General features: G+C 44.2%; 1 protein-coding gene across 2 annotated transcripts in view; it reads right to left on the bottom strand.

Annotated features, from left to right (window-relative positions):
- The window catches only part of LOC127006699 (uncharacterized), an 82,504-nt gene that overhangs the window by 47,535 nt on the left and 14,854 nt on the right, over nucleotides 1-20,115 (bottom strand). For both annotated transcript variants that reach the window (XM_050876904.1, XM_050876905.1), the window contains exon 2: nucleotides 12,928-13,013. In XM_050876904.1, coding sequence (XP_050732861.1) covers nucleotides 12,928-12,978 — 51 coding nt within the window. In that variant the 5' untranslated portion in view covers nucleotides 12,979-13,013. The remainder of the gene's footprint in view (nucleotides 1-12,927; nucleotides 13,014-20,115) is intronic.

Genomic DNA, 20,115 nt, shown 5'->3' with positions numbered 1-20,115 from the left:
TCGACCATCAGGCCCCATCATGAAAGCCTACCGGAGCTTTAAGCGAAATGGAAAAAAAAGAGAAATTGAATATGTGATAGTGAGCAAATGTGTGTGTAAATATATATACACACATACACTTAAGCCTAAAAAAAAAAAAAAACTCGCACACACACCTGCCCAAGATATCACTCGTGCCTCTCGTTACCTTAATTAAGACACGCATCAAAACGAGCAAGCAAAGGTATAAAAAAAAAAAAAAAAAATGGGCCCACCACCAAAAGTCCTTTCAGCGCGCGGCTCAAGTATCAACCTTGGAACATTTTTTTTTCCCAGCATCATTTTTTCTCTAATTATTCACGTGCTGATGGTGATGCTGGATGCTGTACCTGGAACCACCTTGTCCGCGCCGCCGCCGTTCCGGGAATCAGGCAAACAAATAACATGGCAAACACTAAAGGGAGCAGGATCGGGAATGTTCCAGGTCGGGGCGGCGCAGGAATCCAGAATGTTGGAGAGAGAGAGAGAGAGAGAGTCAGGGAGAGTCAGTCAGGAGTGACGTTCTGTATCATCTGGCTTAAAGTTTACCTCTCTCTCTCTCTCTCTCTCTCTCTCTCTCTCTCTCTCACACACACACACACACACACTTTTTACGACCCCGAAAAAAATATATCACTAAAACATAAAAAGGAAATCGAAAAACAACTTCGGGGGCAGTGGAAAGTTATCTGAAAACATAATAATAATAATAATAATAATAATAATAATAATAATAATAATAATAACAACAATAACAATCATAAAAGTAAAATCTGCTCATATACCCTAACAAATTACAGCACTTGCATAGCCTAATTCACTATAATTAATGGAGAATTGGGCAACAAACAATGAACAAGTTTTTTTTTCGGTAGTTTTAATAATGGCTTTTAACGGCCAATCAACGAACGGGAACAACAACAACGACAACGACAACAAAATATGAATGCAAGAGTGAAGGTGACAAAATATGAATACAGGAATGAAGGTGACAATTATGAATGAAAGAATGAAGGTGACAAATATGAATGAAAGAGTGAAGGTGATATGAATGAAAGAGTGAAGGTGACGAAATATGAAAGAAGGTGAAGGTGACAAGACATGAATGAAAGAATGAAACAGCGAAGGTGACAGGGTATAAATGAAAGGGTGAAGGTGACAATTTTATCTGGCATCTGTGACGGGCGGCGCGGCAGTCGGAAGTGACGTCACAAATGGCGGAAACAGGAGCAAAACGTTGACTCCAAAACACGAGACAATTCAATTTATATCCTGACAGCATCTCTCTCTCTCTCTCTCTCTCTCTCTCTCTCTCTCTCTCTCTCTCTCTCTCTCTTGGGGGTCAGTTCAAAGACAAACACAACAAAGGCAAATCTAAACTCTCTCTCTCTCTCTCTCTCTCTCTCTCTCTCTCTCTCTCCCATAAAAGAGTAATATCCAGCGGAGGGAGGAAAGGGAGGGAGGAGGGGTGGAGGGAAGAAGGCAGCTGTGGCAGTCTTATATCATCCATCATCCTTTCCTCCATCTTTTCTCTCCTCCTCTTCCTCCTCCTCCTCCTCTTCCCCTTCTCCTCCTCCGCAGCCACCGCCATCTCCATCCTCATTTCCTCTTACATCATTTCTATTTTTTCTTCTTCCTACTTTGCTTGCTCCTCCTTTCCTTAATTATTTATCTTCGTTCTTTATTTTTCTTACTACTTCTACTACTACTACTATTCCTAGTACTACAACTACTACTACTACCTCTTTATTCCTCCTCATCCATATATTTCATCTCCCTCTTCTCTCTTAATCCTTCCTTAATTTCCTCCCCTTCCCCTATTACACAGCCTCTCTCTCTCTCTCTCTCTCTCTCTCTCTCTCTCTCTCTCTCTCTCTCTCTCTCTCTCTCTCTCTCTCTCGTAAATCATCTCCTTTTTCTTCTATCTCCATCTTGACCTCTCCTCCACACTTTTTTTTTCTCTCCCTCTTCTTATTCCTCCCTTCCCCTTCCCCCTTCCCCCCCTCTCTAAGAAGATATCCTCCCCTTCCTTATATGACATCTCTCCCCCATGATCCCCTCCCTTCTCCCCCTTCACCTTAATCCTCCCTTCTTTGCCTTACCTAACACCCTCCCTCCCTTCCTTCTACTCACTCTTCTTCCCTCTCTTTCGTTTTTTTTACTTTAACTTTTCTTCTTTTCTCCCTTCCTTCCTCCATCCCTCCCTTTCGTGTTCTTTGCTTTACTTTTTCTTTTTATATTTCTATCCTTATCTCCTTTCCATTCTTCCCTTTCCTTTTTTTTGTTTTACCTATTTTTCTCTTCACTTTTCTCTCCTTTTATATTTCTCTCTTTTCAGCATCCCTTCTTTCCTCTCTGTTTTTTTTTCTTCCCTTTCACTCTCATATTTCTTTCTCTATCTCTTATATTCACCATTTTTTTCTTGTTATGGTATTTTTTTCGTTTTTGTCCATTATCATTTGCTATCGATTCCTCCTTTTCGACCCTTTTCATTTTTTCCTTCTCCTTTGATCTTTTTCTTTGCTTCCTTCAACCCCATTCACTCTGTATTTTCCTTTATTCCTTTTCTGTTCATTATTATTTGCTTTCTAATCTTCTTTTCAACATTTTTTTACATATTTTTTCTTTATTCTCTGATCTTTCTTTGTCTCCTTCACCCCCATTTATTAACTTTCTTCCTTCTCTCCCTTACGAAATCTTAATTCCTCCTCCTCCCTTCCGTCCTTCTCTCCCTGATCCTTCCTTTCATCCCTCCATGCAAGTCTTCATTTCCTCCCCCCCCCCCCCTCTTTCTCTCTTCCCATCCCTTTCCCCCTTTCTTCCTTCCATTCTCTGTTTCTGATCTATTGGTATGGGTTTAAGTCTCTCTCTCTCTCTCTCTCTCTCTCTCTCTCTCTCTCTCTCTCTCTCTCTCTCATTATTCCTCCTATATTCTTTCCTCCCTTCCTTCTCCTATCACTTAATCATCTCTCAATCCACCCCTCCCTCCCTCCTTCCCTTCCTCCCTTCGGTTCCCTCCTTCCCTCCATCAACACTCCATCATCCCTCCATCCCATCCTTTCCCTCCTCCTGTCAGTGTTATCTCTCCCTTCCTTACCTCCATCTTCTCTCCAGCTCTCCTTTTCTATCCAGTTCATCCTCCTTCTTTCTTTCTTCTTTTGTCTTGCTTCATTTCATTCTTTCCTTCTTTCTTTCGTTTATCTGCCTTTCTTCATCCTTTCCCTTCATTTTTATTCCTCTATCTTCCTTCCTTTTTCTCATTTTCCTCTCTTTCATTCTTTCCTTTCTCCCTTTATTCTTTATTTTGTCTGCTTTCCTTATTTCTTCCTTTACTTCCCCTCCCTTATTCCTTCATTTTCCTCTCCGCCTCTCTTATTCTACTCCTTTCTCTCTCCCTTCCTTCCTCCCTGTTTTCAATCTACCCTTCCTCTACTCCTTACCTATTTCCATTACGCATTCCCTACTCCCTATCTCTCCCTTCCTCACCCTCTTCTCCGTTATCTTTACAGCGCTTCCCATCTACTCCTTCTCCCTCCACCGCGTTATCTATCCTCCCTTCTTCCTATGCCTGTCTCCATCGTACCCTCCTTATCTCCTCTGCTCTTCCTACCCACTGTTTATCTCTCTACTCAGACTCCTCCCTCTTATCTCTCTCCTTCTCCTCCCGCTTTTCCTCTCCCCCCCCCCCTCCCTCCCTCTACCTCTCTATCTCACCCCCTTCCCTTCCTCTCTCCCTTTCTCTATCACCAAAGCGAGGCTGCTGAACAAAGAATAATCGATAACAAACTCATAAAAATCACAAAAAAACGTATTATCTGAAGTTCAAAGCGATGATTAGAGAGAATGAAAACAAGTGAGGGTTTTATCAATATTAGTCATGCTGATAAGCGAACACACGCACGCACACACACACACACACACACACACACACACACACACGCCAGCCTCCAGTCTCTCTCTCTCTCTCTCTCTCTCTCTCTCTCTCTCTCTCTCTCTCTCTCGTTGCGTTGTGGGGGTAATAAGCGTTGGTTTTCAAGGTAATGAGTCTGTATTAGTGTGTATGTATGTATGTATGTGTATGGATTTGGGGAGCAGTGTGACTATGTATAATGTGAGGATCCTGACACACACACACACACACACACACACACACACACATACTATCTACTGATCCGTCTATAAACACTCCTCCTCTGCCGCTGTTTCCCTCTCATCCCTCTCCCTCTCTCTTTCTCTTCCTTTCTCTTTCCCTCCTTCCCTCCCTCTCTTCCGCTTTTCAGAATTCCTCTCCTCAAATATTGACAATTGAAATATAGATACGGCAAACAGAGAGAGAGAGAGAGAGAGAGAGAGAGAGAGAGAGAATGCCATCAATACACTACTACTGTCATGCCTCCCTCTCCCTCCCTCCCTACCTCCCTCTCTCCCACTCTTCCTTTCGCCACCCTTTTCATTCTTTATTCTACCTCTCCCTCTCTCCCTCCCTCCCTTGTCCCGACAAAGAATGGAGGGAGGGAAGGAGGTAAGGGGAGGGAAAAGGGAGAGAAAGGAAGAGGGATGAGAGAGGGAAGGAGGGAGAGCGGCAGCGAAGAGAAAAGAGAAAACATGGCAGTCTCTCTCTCTCTCTCTCTCTCTCTCTCTCTCTCTCTCTCTCTCTCTCTCTCTACGAAAATTTAGAGGTAGCAACTTGGCACATATTTCTGGATTTAATGAAAAACAGGTGAGGCGAGAGAGAGAGAGAGAGAGAGAGAGAGAGAGAGAGAGCGCATCACGCTAGCCGGGTCACCTCCACGCCTGAGTCGGTAACCTTCACCTGCTCACCTGGCATTACCTAGTTACCTGGCTCCGTGTACTTTCACTTACTACTCCGCTCAGGTATTCTCTCTCTCTCTCTCTCTCTCTCTCTCTCTCTCTCTCTCTCTCTCTCTCTCTCTCTCTCTCTCTCTCTCTCTAAGACGTAATTAGATTATGAATACTTCCCTTTACCTGTGTCTTCCTTCGTGTGTGTGTGTGTGTGTGTGTGTGTGTGTGTGTGTGTGTGTGTGTGTGTGTGTGTGTGTCAGTCAGTCAGTCAGTCAGTCACTCTCTCTCTCTCTCTCTCTCTCTCTCTCTCTCTCTCTCTCTCTCTCTCTCTCTCTCTCTCTCTCTCTCTCTCTCTCCTCATTTGTACACAATAAGGTTCGTGCTGTTTGGATCCTTTACTTAACACTCTCTCTCTCTCTCTCTCTCTCTCTCTCTCTCTCTCTCTCTCTCTCTCTCTCTCTCTCTCTCTCTCTCTCTCCTCATTTGTACACAATAAGGTTCGTGCTGTTTGGATTCTTTACTTAACTCTCTCTCTCTCTCTCTCTCTCTCTCTCTCTCTCTCTCTCTCTCTCTCTCTCTCGCTCTCTCTCTCTCTCTCTCTCCACTCGTAAACTTCAAGAGCTGTTGCGTCATTTGAGGATTAGCCGATGACGTCATACTTGTTAGCTAGATGACCTTGTTTGACCTTGACTTTGGGGGGAGGGGGGAGGGAGAGGAGGGAGCGGGGAAGAAAAGGTTATGTGAGGATGGGTCAGGAGAGGCCTAAGAAATGCTTGTGTTCTTTGTGGTTCTCTCTCTCTCTCTCTCTCTCTCTCTCTCTCTCTCTCTCTCTCTCTCTCTCTCTCTCTCTCTCTCTCTCTTTCAGCTGACCAGGAAGCAAACACAAGCGACCACGTGAATTATTGTGTTAAATTGTCTTGACCTTGAGAGGAAGAAGAAGAAGAAGAAGAAGAAGAAGAAGAAGAAGAAGGTGGTGGAGGCGAAGAAGAAGAAGAAAAAAAATAATATATATATACTGATGAGACGAAACTACTGACCCTGATCTGGAAGCGAAGAAAACGAAGTAAAAGAAGAAGAGGAACAAAAATAAGAAGGAAAAAGAGGAGGAGGAGGAGAAAGAGGGGAAAAGATGAGGAGAAGCCAATGTGAGAAATGTAAACAATAGCTGGAGACAAAGAAGGAAGAGGAGGAGGAGGAGGAGGAGGAGGAGGAGAAGGAGGAGGAGAAGGAGGAGGAGGAGGAGGAGGAAGGTAGTAGGTCATATAAGGAGAAAAATTTATAGACTTTACGGTGATTCTAGATGAGAGAGAGAGAGAGAGAGAGAGAGAGAGAGAGAGAGAGAGAGAGAGAGAGAGAGAGAGAGAGAGAGAGAGAGAGAGAGAGCAATGACCGCAGAACAGAATACCGGCGGTGCACCACTAACTACCACCTTCCCCTCCACCCCCCACCACCATCACAAACAACAACAACAACAAACTAATCACGAACAGGTAAAACTCACTCGCTCGCTCAGGTGGATCGACAAACAAACAAACAAACAAGTAGCACAAAACAACTATCTACATTCTACATAATCACGAAGAGGAGGGGAGGGAGATGGAGAGGATGGGGGAGGGAAGGGGGGGGTGAGGAGGAATTTTGGGGGGAGGGGGGGAGGAAGGGGGAGGAAAGGGGGAGGGAGTACGAAGAGAGCATTATGGCAACATTGTGAGGGCCCCGTAAACAGTATAAGCAATTTTTAGTTCCCATGCAGAGGAAGAGGAGGAGGAGGAGGAGACAAGAGGTATATATAGAGGGAGAAAGATTAAGGAATGGTAAGAACGACTAATGAAGAATGAGCCTTATTCTCACCATCATCATCATCATCATTATTATTATTATTATTTACTCCCGGAAGGTATAACTTTCCCAACACTCACCGCGCTGTTTCCTGTTCGACTCAGATTACTGCCGCTATTCAGGTCAATTATACTGGCTGTTAATTTTAATGGTGGTGTTAATAGAAGTATCGAAGTCGTAGTAGTAATAATTGTGATAGTGGTCGTAGTAGTAGTAGCAGTAGTAGTAGTAGTAGTAGTAGTAGTAGTAGTTGTAGTAGTAGTAGTAGTAGTAGTTGTAGTAGTAGTAGTAGTAGTAGTAGTAGTAGTAGTAGTAGTAGTAGTAGTAGTAGTAGTAGTAGTAGTAGTAGTAGTAGTAGTAGTAGTAGTAGTAGTAGTAGTAGTAGTAGTAGTAGTAGTAGTAGTAGTAGTAGTAGTAGTAGTAGTAGTATCAGTAGTAGTAGTAGTAGTAGTAGTAGTAGAGTGGTTACAGAAAGAAGAAAAAACTGGAGCAAAACAAAAAAACATCAACAACAATTATTACTTCGACTTCTACACCACCACCACAAACAACACCAACACCAACAACAATAGCAATAACAAGAACAACAACAACTAACCACCATGAACAACAACCACAACAACCATTCAACCCTACGAACGCACCATCCATGAATCACCACAATCACCACCACCACACACAAAAAAACACCAGATCAAAAGACAGGCAATTAAATCACCCTCCGAGACGCATTAATTCCTGCTTGTGTTCGCATTACGGCCCGATCCACCTGTAATTAAAAGACCCGAACACCTTAGGCGGCGGTGGAGGAGGTGGAGGAGGGGTGGAGAAAGGGGTGGAGGGGTGGAGGAAGGGCTGGAGGGGTGGAGGAAGGGGTGGAGAAAAGAAAATTATTAGTGGGGAAGCTGGAAGGGAGAGAACGAGGGAGTGGAAAAATTGAATGCTCTAGAAATTGGTGGGGTGGAAAAGGAGGGAAGGGAGAGAGAGGTGGGGAGGAAGAATGATCGGAGGGTTGGGAGGGGAAGGTAAATATAGGGAGAGGGAAGGCAAGAGAGGAAGGGAGAGTAAGAAAGGGAGGGGAGAAGATAAAAAATGGGGGGCTGGATTTAGAGAGGAGGAGGAAGAAGAGGGGTGGGAAAGGAAGGGAGGGGGAGGAATGCATGGAGAAAGGTGGTTGGGAGGGAGAAATAGAGGAGAGGCGGGGAGGGGAAATGAAGGAGAAGTAAGATAGAAGGGGAAGGAGAGAGGGAAGGAAAAATATAGGGAGAGGAGAGAAGGGAGAGGAATGCATGGAAGAATAGAAGAACATTAGGAGGGAGAGACAGAGGAGAGGAGGGAAGGAAAAATATAGGGAGAGGAAAGGTAAGAGAGAGAGAAACAAGAATGGAGGGAAGGTAAGGAGGGAAAGACAAAGAAAAGAGGCCGGGAGGTGGGGAGGGAAAAAGAGGGAGAGAAGGGAAAGAGAGGTAAGAGAGGAGGGGAGAGGAGGAAAAAGGGAGGGAGAAGAAAGGTAGGAGAGAGAGGAACAGAAGAATGGAGGGAAGGTTAGAAGGGAAAGACAAAGAGAGGCTGAGAGGGGAGAGAAAAACAGGGAGAGAAGGGAAAGAGCGGTAAGAGAGGAGGGGAGGAAAAATGGGAGGGGGGGAGTTAGTTTGCTCAACGGACTAACGATTCAGAACTAAGCGCAATCCTCCCATTCATTCTCCCTACCCCCCTTTCCTCCCCTTCCTTTCCTCTCATCTCCCTCCTCCTCCTCCTCCTCCTTCCTCGCTCCACTTTTTTCCCTGCAAATCCCTTCCTCTTCCTCATTTCCTCTTTAAGGTCTTCCGCCCCTTTCCCTTCCCTCCTTATCTCCTCGTCTCCTTCCATTCCTCCCTCCTTCCTTCCTTTAACTCCGGGTTTTTCCTCCTTTTACTACCTCCTCTCCCTTCTTCTTTTCCCTCCTCAGTCCTCTCCTTAATTCCCTTTCATTTCACCATTTCCTTCCAAGCCACTGCTTCCACCTCTCTCTCTCTCTCTCTCTCTCTCTCTCTCTGAACCACAGAGACACGCCAGTCCTCGTCGACAGACCGACTTGGTCGGCTAGATTTCGATCGCCGATAGAGTCGGTCTGTCGGTTCCCTGCAACGGGCCGTCTTTGGCAAAGGCCCGTGCTCCCTCGTGCAAGAGGGAGCAATTCCCCCCCCCCCCCCCTCTGAACCACAAAACCCGCTCCACCGTTCCTTTTTCCTCTCCCCCCTTTTTTTTCTTTATTCTTTTCTACTGTCCTCCATTTCCTGTACCGCTCTCTCTCTCTCTCTCTCTCTCTCTCTCTCTCTCTCTCTCTCTCTCATAATGCTCCCTTCCTGTCATAAACAGAGTAACATCGCGGCCCCGCCTGAAGCGTAACACCCACAGCAACCCTCTCTGAGGCGCCACACAAGGCATAACTGTACTGCTTGGGCCCTGATTGAGCGTGGCGAATCCGCTACTGGGCCCCGGAATAGGCGTAGAGACCTTCAAGACCACTCAGTAAGCATGTTAACCTCAGAACCAACCACTTAGTATAACCCCGTGAAGGCCACTCAGACTGCATAACAAAGGCCAGTTAGTATAACATCGTGACGGCCACTCAGTCAGCATAACACCTTGAAGGCCACTCAGTCAGCATGAAGTAAGACCCACTCAGTCAGCATAACACCTTGAAGGCCACTCAGTCAGCATGAAGTTAGACCCACTCAGTCAGCATAACACCTTGAAGGCCACTCAGTCAGCATAACACCTTGAAGGCCACTCAGTCAGCATGAAGTAAGACCCACTCAGTCAGCGTAACACCGTAAAGGGACACTCAGGCAGCATAACAAAGCCCACTCATCAGCATAACACCCACACAGTGCCAGTCAAGCAGCATAACAAAGGCCACTCAGTCAGCATAACACCATAGGCCATTCAGTCAACATCACGTACGACCCACTCAGACAGCATAATACAAACGAAGGGCAACTCAGACAGCATAAGACCCACGAAGGGCCACTCTGTCAGCATAGCAACCACGGAGGGCTACTCAGACAGCATAAGACCCACGAAGGGCCACTCAGTCAGCATAGCAACCACGGAGGGCTACTCAGACAGCATAAGACCCACGAAGGGCCACTCTGTCAGCATAACACCAACGAAGGGCCACTCAGACAGCATAACACCAACGAAGGGCCACTCTGTCAGCATAACACCAACGAAGGGCCACTCAGACAGCATAACACCAACGAAGGGCCACTCTGTCAGCATAACACCAACGAAGGGCTACTCAGACAGCATAAGACCCACGAAGGGCCACTCTGTCAGCATAACACCAACGAAGGGCCACTCAGACAGCATAACACCCACGGAGGGCTACTCAGACAGCATAATACCAAAGAGGCCACTCATTCAGCGTGACGTAAGTCCCACTCAGTCAGCATTACGTAAGACCCCACTCAGACAAATTAACAAAGACTACTCAGGCAGCATAACACCCTTGAAGACCCGGCAGTGAGCGTAGCGCCGCCTCATCGTGCCCATGGCGGTGGCAACAGCCATCACTCAACACTCAACGACTTAATTGCCAATTTAGGCCAATTACTCGAGAGGCGGTCAAGTCTGGTGCGTTTTTGTGCGTCTCCGTGAAACATTGAAACGGGATGCTGAGGGCGATGCATGTTTCAATCCCATGTGATGTTTGGTGATTAGGAAACGGGGGTGGGTAGAAATGGTAGTAGTAGTAGTAGTAGTGGTAGTAGTAGTAGTAATAGTAGTAGATGAAGTACTAGAAAGTTTGTTTTAGTAGAAGGGGTACTCGTAGTAGTAGTAGTAGTAGTAGTAGTAGTAGTAGTAATGGCAGCACCAGTAAGGAAACTCATCTTGTTAATTGAAATCCCGATAGAATTTAACGGAAATGAATATAATACGTTAGATAATTAAGCGTTCTTTTATATTTACTTATCGACTTAACAGCAATGAATATTCGCTAATGAACTAATTTCGTAGGACCATTATCTATTCAATATTTAATGTCATATTCATAACATGTCTTTCTTCCTTCATTGCTATCATTAGTAATAGTTATCATTATTAATATTAGTATCAGTAGAATGGTAGTAAAGAACAGCAGTGGTAGCAGCAGCAGTGGTAGTAGTAGTAGTAGTAGTAGTAGTAGTAGTAGTAGTAGTAGTAGTAGTAGTAGTAGTAGTAGTAGTAGTAGTAGTTAGTTTTATTATTATCATTTCAATATCATCATTTATCATCAGTACCACCACCATCACCACTTCAACAACTACTACTAAATCTACATCTCCTCCTCCTCCTCCTGCTCCTCCTACTCCTACTCCTACTACAACTACTACTACCACTACCACAACAACTACTTCCATCTTCACCTCCATCACCATCACCAACACACTTCCTTCCCCCTCTCCCCCTTCACCTGTCCTTTCAAGGGGCGTCACAGGTGTAGGGAATAATTAACCTTTACCTGGGGCGGAAGAGGAAGCAGCGTCCGGATTTTTGTACCTGTTGATCCCTCTGACTCTGACCTACATTGTTATTTATGTCTGTTTATATATTCCCTTCGCTACCTTCCTGTCTGTGTCTGTCTGTGTGTATGTACCTGTTTGTCTGTTTCTCTGTCTATATCTGTATATTTTTCAATCTATTCATTTTAAAATTTTATATCCATCTTTCTGTACATTCTCTCTCTCTCTCTCTCTCTCTCTCTCTCTCTCTCTCTCTCTCTCTCTCTCTCTCTCTCTTCCACCCACCAGCAAAGGGCAACGAAATATCTTCTCAAGGACAAACGTTCTCTCTCTCTCTCTCTCTCTCTCTCTCTCTCTCTCTCTCTCTCTCTCTCGGCAGTGTTACCAAATTAGGCGTTGCTCCTCCACCTTCCTTTAACAAAGAGTATCACTGCACTTATGAATTACAGGTAAATGGAGGGGCAGGAGGAGGAGGAGGAGGAGGAGGAGGAAGGAGAGGGGAGAGACAAGGAGGAAGGAGAGGGGAGAGACAAGGAGGAATGTAAGAAGGGAGGTAAGGTGAGAAGGGTGGAGTTGAGGCGAGGTAAGGAGGGTGATATGGCAGATGAAAGAGGAGAGGCAAAGAGAAAATGGAGTAAGAGGAGAGGAGAGGAAAGGAGTGACGAGAAGAAGAGGGGAAAAGGAGAATGACAGATGAAGGGAGGGAGAGCAATATAGGGGAGGGAAAAGGAAGAGGAATAACAAGGAGAAAGATGAGGGGAGAAAAGGGAGATGAAGAAAAGATGAAAAAGAAAATAAAGAATGGGTAAAAAATAGACGAATATAAGAAAAACTAAGGAGAGCAAAGCGAAGAGAGGAAGGATGGAGGGAGGAAAGAGAAGATAAAGAATAAAACAAAAAGAAAAAATAAAGAATGGGAAGAACAGAGGCATAAAACTGTGGACGAATAAAACAAAGTAACGGAAGACGAGGAGGAGGAGGAGGAGGAGGAGGAGCAGCAGGAGGAGGAGGAGCAGGAAAGAAGAATGACGGATGGAGGGGAGGAGTAGGAGGGAAGGAGGAAGGGGGGAGGGGGGCGTTACTTCCTTCGATTAGGTCCAAATTTAGTCCAATAATCTCTAGTTGAAGGAGCGAGTGTGTGGTTGTCTGCCGAATTAAATGATTAGTGAGGTGAAAGGATTGCCACCTGCGTGTTAGGGAAGTGGAAGTTGTAGCAGCAGCAGCAGTAGTAGTAGTAGTAGTAGTAGTAGTAGTAGTAGTAGTAGTAGTAGAAAATGAAGATGAAACAGAAAAAGGAGAAAAAGATGAAAAGAAGAAAACAAGAAAAAGAAAAAGTGAAAAAAAGGAGCAAAAAAAAGTTGTAGTAGTTGTAGTAGTAGTCGTAGTAGTAACAGTAGCGGTAGACGTAACAGTAGAACCAATCAACGTTATACACACACTTCGATAACGGTTCAGTCATTCCGCAAACTGTTCTCTATAAAGGTGTGTTGCCAGGTACCCTCCCTCTCTCCCTCACCCCCTCCTCTCCCACCCCAACCTCCCCCCCTCTTCCCCCCTCACTATCTCTCACAGCCCATCCTCCCCATCGCAGTAACCTCCAATCACCAACCCATTACCTTCCACGCCATTGCATCTCCTCCTTCCCCCTCACCCCCCACAAACTACCCCCTCCCCCTCTCCCCCCACATCCCCGCTCTAACTCCCTCCCCTATCCCTTTTTACACCCCCCCCCCAAACTTCCACCTCACCCCTTCCCCCATTTATCCCCCCCAACACTCACTTCCGGCTGTAGACCGTCGTGGCTGACGAAGGTGGAGTTCCCGGAGACCATATTCCCCCCTCGCCCGCGCCGCCTCGCCCTACCACCTGCGGGGAAGAAAACACACCTGTCACACACCTGGGATAACACCTGACTGCCCTAACATATCTGCCACACCAGAGATAAGAACATGGGAGTATAAGGAGTCTGTAAGAGATGAGTCATAAACACCTGATTGTCCTCAACACCTGAAGTTCCTCTTTTAATGACCTGGGAATATATGACACACTGTTGGTATATATAATCACTTAACATTTGCTAATGGACGCACATGCATAATGGACGCATCTGTAAAGCTATGTCTTAGTGGTAATAAATTATGAATAAAATCACAAAATAAATTAAACGGCCTCCAATGTTCAGCTCTATTCTCTTCACACACATACACACACACACACACACACACACACACACACACGCGATTTAACAGATAGGTAGTCAGCCGTGAAATTCCCGCTAAGATAACACCTGCATTCCTTTCCTTATATCTGTAATGCCTCGTATATCACCGCTATAACAGGTGTTGCATTATTATCTTACATCACCTGTAATAACACACACACACACACACACACACACACACACACACAAACACGTTAACCTTCCCTTTATCTTTCACCTCCTCTCTCCTCCCTCCTTCCCACCTCTTTCCTTCTTTCCTTTCCTTCCTCCTAAACACACTTGTCATATATAAACGTACCTCCACTTGTTCCTACTTACCTTTATTACCCACAATCACACTCACACCTGCTCCTGCCCACCTCAAGTCATGCCTCCATACCTCTTTGCGGTCCCCAATGCCCTACCTGTAATCACACTTCCACACCTGTTGCAGAGCCTCACTATTTGCACCACCACCTGTAATCAACTCCAGACACCTGTTACACACCTTCAGCTACGGGAGTCTAGACACACCTGCATAGTTCCTACACGTTCGCATGATTATGTATACCGGTAATCTAATTAATACCATACCTGCATAGTTTAATTACCAGGCCTACCTGTGTAATTATAATCAGCCTCACCTGCTACCACACACACACACACACACACAGCCATGAATAACCTAATTACACTTGCATATATCCGATACAACCTACTATGTATGTGTACCTTTCCCTAGGCCTGTCTCCTTTACCGTAAATAATAATCCAAAGAACAGACGGATTTGAATACCTGAAAACGGACCCAGTTATTAAAAATGTATCAAACCACTTTCTCACGTGTACAAGCATAACATGTTTTCATATGCATATTTAGCTTCAGGAATCCCTTTAGAAGATGCACTTATTGTGTTTGTGGAATAAAGGGAGAGGAGAGAAGAGGAGGGGAAAGGAGAGGAACGGACGGGAAGGAAGAGGGAAGAAGGAAAATGACAAATGAAGAGAAAGAAGGTGGAATGAGGTGGAGGTTAAGGAAAGAGTAGGTAGAATAATAATGAAGAGTGTATCAAGACACCCCTCCACCCGGAACTGACCTCTCTTTTGGCTACTCTTTACTTTTTACTATTGTGAGAGCGGCGAGTAGCGGGCTTTTTTTTCTGTATTCTTTTTGTTGCCCTTGAGCCCCATCCTTTGATGTAAAAAAAAAAAAAAGGGGGGGGGGGATAGGATATCTATAGATGAAGAAAAAAGAGGGATGATGGAGAGGTGATGTGGTGAATTGTGTTGCATGGCATGACTGTTAGTGCGATGTTGGTTTGTGGTGAATACTACTGCATACCTGTAAACGAGTGTAATAATCAATGAAAAACTAAACCAACTTTTCGAGAATATGAATATAAGACTTTTAAAATATTCACATCTCCAAGAATCACCTCTGGACACGAACAAAAGAACTGCAAGCGAGTAACACAATACACATCTACATAGATCTGCATTGAAAACTTGTGAACGATACCATCAAAGAAAAACCAAACCACCTTATCGAGTATTCAGATATCACGCGTTTTCATGTAGCGAGAATCACCTGATGACATGAATAAAAGAAATGCAAGCAAGTAACATGAATCTGCATCAAAAGCTTGTGTTGTAGATAAAAACTGATCCAACTGAATCAACTTATCGTGTATTCAAAATCATAACTTTCAATTATTAATCCCTACAAGAACCAGTGTAGGATATGAATAAAAGAAATGCAAGCAAGTAACACAACAAATATAGCTGCATTAAAAACTTGTGGAGTATATAATAAAAGATAAAAACAAACCAAGAAATCGCTTATTGAAACATCACACGTCTTTATATGCCGAGAACCACCTCACGGCATGAATAAAAGAAACGCCATGCAAGTAACATAGCATATACATCTACATTGAAAACCTGTAGAATATATCATCAAAGAACACACACGTTTTCCGATATCCGCCTCAAGACATGACTACAAGCAACACAAGCAACACGTACACCATATAGTTGCATTAAAAACTTGTGGAACATATACTTAAAAAAAAAAAAAAAAAAAAAAAAAAATCGCTTATTAAAACATCACACGTCTTTATATGCCGAGAACCACCTCACGGCATGAATAAAAGAAACGCCATGCAAGTAACATAGCATACATCTACATTGAAAACCTGTAGAATATATCATCAAAGAACACACGCGTTTTCCAATATCCGCCTCAAGACATAAATACAAGCAACACAAGCAAGCCAAGCAACACGCACACCTGTAGACCTGTAAACAAATGCAATAATCAAAGGCAAATTTAACCATTTTTCCACGTGTGCGACCGTGTGCGTTGGCGAGGCTCTAGCACACACGGAGGCAAAAATATAGGTGTTTGCTATTCTTGTTGCACACATATATGTTTCGTGAGCACCTGCCGCTTCACCTCTCTCTCTCTCTCTCTCTCTCTCAGCGACGAAGGGCAATTTGAATAAAAGAATGTAAGAGGAGGAGGAAGAGCAAGAGGAGTAAGAGTATTAAAATGAAACGCCACATTTAACTAAGAGGAGGAGGAAGAAAATGAAATGGAAATAATGAGCAGGAGGAGGAAAAGGAGGAGGAAGAGGAGGAGAGGGAGAGAGGGAAGAAAATAGTAACATGCTACATTTAACCAAGACGAGGGAAAAGGGAAATAAAAAGGGAGAGAAAAAGAAAAAGATAAAGAATAAAGAAGCAGAAAATGGAAAATAATGAAAGAAGAAAATTAAAACATGAATGACAACAAAGGTATAAAGAAAAAAGGACACAAACAGAAGAAAAATAAACAAGCAAACAAAGAAATCAAACAAAAATGAGCAACTTAGCAACAAAGACTAAAAACAGAGGAAGAAGGAAATTAGGAGGAGAGGAAGGGAGGGAGAGGGAGAGGGAGGAGGAGATAAGGAAAGAAATTGCTCTTGATATAAAAACAAACAAGAAAAAAATGAGATAAAAGAGAAAATTAAATGGAGGAAACATTCTCTCTCTCTCTCTCTCTCTCTCTCCGGTTTGCCTCCCACGTGACTCAATAAAATAAATAAAAATAAAAGAAAATGAAGTTGCCAAAAAGTCAAAGACGAGACACGAATATTAAAGAGAGAGAGAGAGAGAGAGAGAGAGAGAGAGAGAGAGAGAGAGAGAGAGAGAGAGAGAGAGAGAGAGAGAGAGAGAGAGAGAGAGAGAGAGAGAGAGAGAGAGAGACTTCACCTTTCTTAATTTTATACCTGAAAGAATATTGATTAAAGTTAAAGGGACGACACTCTTTATGCCTCTTAGTGGAGAAGGAGGAGGAGGAGGAAGAGGAGGAGGAGGAGGAAAAGAAGAAAATTACGAAAAGAGGAAAAGAAACACAAGAATAAAAAAATCCGAGAATATTAAAACAAAAACGTAGCAAAAACAAGAAGAAAAAGAACAAGAGATAGAAATATGATGAAAACAACAACAACAATAATACGAAACAAACAAAATAATCAATATAGAAGACAGAAAAAGAGCAAAAAGAAAACAATAAGCAGAAGCACGAGGAAGCTGAGGACAAGGAGGAGGAGGAGAGGAGGAGGAAGAGGAGAAGAAGACTCGAGAGGAATTGTTTCAAGAGTCTCATTCGGCTCGGCCCTGATAAGCGCCGAAGTATTAATGGTTCGAATTGGACTCCCGCCGCATTAGCTGAAGAGGTGATGGGCCGAATCCTCTCTGTGGTGGAGGAGGGGAAGGGATGGGCGGGAAGGAATGGGAAGGGAAGGAATGGGAAGGGACGGGATGGGATGGGAAGGGAAGCGTAGGGGAGTGAAGAAAAGGGAATAGCGTGAAATGGAAGGAAAGGAAAGAGAAGGGAAAGGAAAGAAATGGAATGAAATGAAAGGGAATAGAAGGGAAACTAAGGTAAGGGAATGGAGTGAAATAGAAGGAAAGGGAAGGAAAGGAAAGAGAAAGGAAGGGATGGGAAAGGAAGGCATGGGAAGGGAAGGGAATAAAAGAAAAGGGAAGAAAGTAGAAGATTACGGAAGGGAAGGCACGGGAAGGAAAGGAAAGAGAAGAGGGGAGGAAGGAAGAGATGAGAGGGGAAAGCTCTAAAGATGAATAAAACAAAAAAACAACGAGAGAGAAGATGAAATAAAGGAAGAGAGAGAGAGAGAGAGAGAGAGAGAGAGAGAGAGAGAGAGAGAGAGAGAGAGAGAGAGAGAGAGAGAGAGAGAGAGAGAGAGAGAGAGAGAGAGAGAGAGAGAGAGAGAGAGAGAGAGAGAGAGAGAGAGAGAGAGAGAGAGGTGATTAATTAAGAAGTAAAGTCTCGAGTTTAAACAATAAGAAAAGAAAAAAACAAAAACAAATCAGCAACAAAGAAGAAGGAGGAAGAGAGGAAAGAAGAGGATACAGACGCCAATAGAGAAGATTAAAGAAAATGAGGGGACTGAAAATGAAGGAGGAAGAACAAAGGTAGAGAACAGAAGGAGCAGGTAAGACAAAGGTAAAAACAAAAAGAGAGAGAAGGGAGGAAGAAACCAGGAAGAGATAAAGAAGGGAGGGAAGGGAGGAGGAGGGGAGGGAGAGGAGGAAGGGAGAGAAAAACAGAGATGGAAGGGTGAAAGGAGAGAGAGGGCTATTTGTGCCTCCGCTCCCTACCACCCTTTCTCTCCCTCCCTTCCTCTTCCTCCTCTCTCCCCCTCCACCTGTCGTCTCTCATCCGTAAAAAGAAAAGAAAAGAAAAAAAAAACATTCCCTCCCCGACAACAGAACATTCCTCTGGTGATCTACATTCCAATACTCGTCCGACACATGTAATCTATGCCCCCTGTAATTACCTGTTCGCTAATTAGTACACCTGTCGTAATTACGTGAAGCCATACCTGGGGACGAGGCAGCCGGGCGTAGTACTTTACTTGTTGGTGTTATTATTATGTATATATAGCATCTGCCTTTTCCTTCCACTTTATCTTTCTGCTCATCCTTCTCCTTCGCCTTTTCCTCCTCCTCCTCCTCTTGATCCTCCTTCTCTTCCCTTCCACCTGTTCAACATTAATTAGAGCATTCTAAATTATGTGAACGTACCTACCCGTGAGTACTATATCTTCACTCATCTTTATCTTCCTCCTCCTCCTCTTCCTCTTCCTCTTTCTCCTCTTCATCCCTCCCCCAAGCGGCCGCCAAGTGACCACAAGCACCGCCTACCTATCAGAGCACAGTAACGACCCCACTAATTAGTTTATGTGTGTGAGACAGACCAGGTGGATGATGACGAGGAGGAGGAGGAGGAGGAGGAGGAGGAGGAGGAAAGGTCAACGCCTGACCTAAAACACGGAAGAGACGAAGTAAAAAGATCATAAATTTGCTGATGAACTACGATGATGATGATGGTGATGATGATGATGATGATGATAATAATAATAATAATAATAATAATAATAATAATAATAATAATAATAGCAAATATAACTTCCGTCTCCAAGCTACTATTACTGCTACTACAACTACTACCTACTTCTATTACTACTACTACTACTACAAAAATATAAACCACTTTAACTACACCAACATTTCTCCTCACCCTCCTCCTCCTCCTCATCTCTGCCACTCTTCTGCTCACAACCATACACTTCAAAGGCAGGTAACCTCATTAGGCGAAAACCAACAAGCCCTCTGTTACCTGCTTCTTGTGTCCTCCTCCTCCTCTTCCTCCTCCTCCACTTCTTCCACCATGTCTTTGTTTCATTGTTACTATACCTCCTCCTCTTAAGCCTCTTACTCCCCCGCGACCAAAGTATAGTTTTCACAGTCTTCCTCTTCTTCTTCCATTTCCTCTTTCTCTCCTCCTCCTCCTCCTCCTCCTCCTTCTTCCCATTCATTCATGCCCGTCTTTCTACTTCTATTCACATCCACCTTCAAGTATTTATATTCCTGCTACTGCTTCTTTTTCTCCTCCTCCTCCTCCTCCTCCCCTCCTCCTCCTCCTCCATAAAATTCTTGTCTTACTACTCTTACTCTCTTTCACATCCAAGTATTTATATAACTACTTTCACTCCTCCTCCTCCTCCTCCTCCTACTACTACTACTACTTCTACTACTACTACTACAACCACTTGCTACCACCACCACCATCACCACCAGACTCAAACCGGTCTTACATAACGCACTCACTTCACATGCTCCTCCTCCTCCTCCTCCCTCGGCCTTGAAAGTGTCGCACTGCAGACACACACACACACACACACACACACACACACACACACACACACACACACACACACACACACACACACACACACACACACACACATTAAGTATTCAATATTCATCCCCATCCGTCTAAGGGAGAATAATACTGTCCCTACATGCTTTCTCTCTCTCTCTCTCTCTCTCTCTCTCTCTCTCTCTGGAGCGTCCGTGGAGGTTCATATATTGCAATTAAGTCGTGTTTTAAATCCCCGTCCATATTCATAATTAAAACCAGGTATGAAAAAAAGGGGAACGGAAAATGTGGGTATTAGAGAAACTGGGTCACACCTGGGCACACACACACACACACACACACACACACACACACGTACGGTCAGTTTCTCATTTCGCTTTCATTTAATATCGCGGAAAATGACCTCTCTCTCTCTCTCTCTCTCTCTCTCTCTCATGATCCCCGCCCCCGACACACACACACACACACACACACACACACACACACACACCACCACCACCATCCTCATACCATTTATTCATTCCTTTTTCCCTCTTG

Source organism: Eriocheir sinensis, chromosome 33 (genome assembly GCF_024679095.1).
Source record: "Eriocheir sinensis breed Jianghai 21 chromosome 33, ASM2467909v1, whole genome shotgun sequence".
NCBI classification, from domain to species: domain Eukaryota; kingdom Metazoa; phylum Arthropoda; class Malacostraca; order Decapoda; family Varunidae; genus Eriocheir; species Eriocheir sinensis.
Note: the sequence above shows the minus strand (reverse complement) of the source record. Positions and strands in the feature narration are given on the sequence as shown.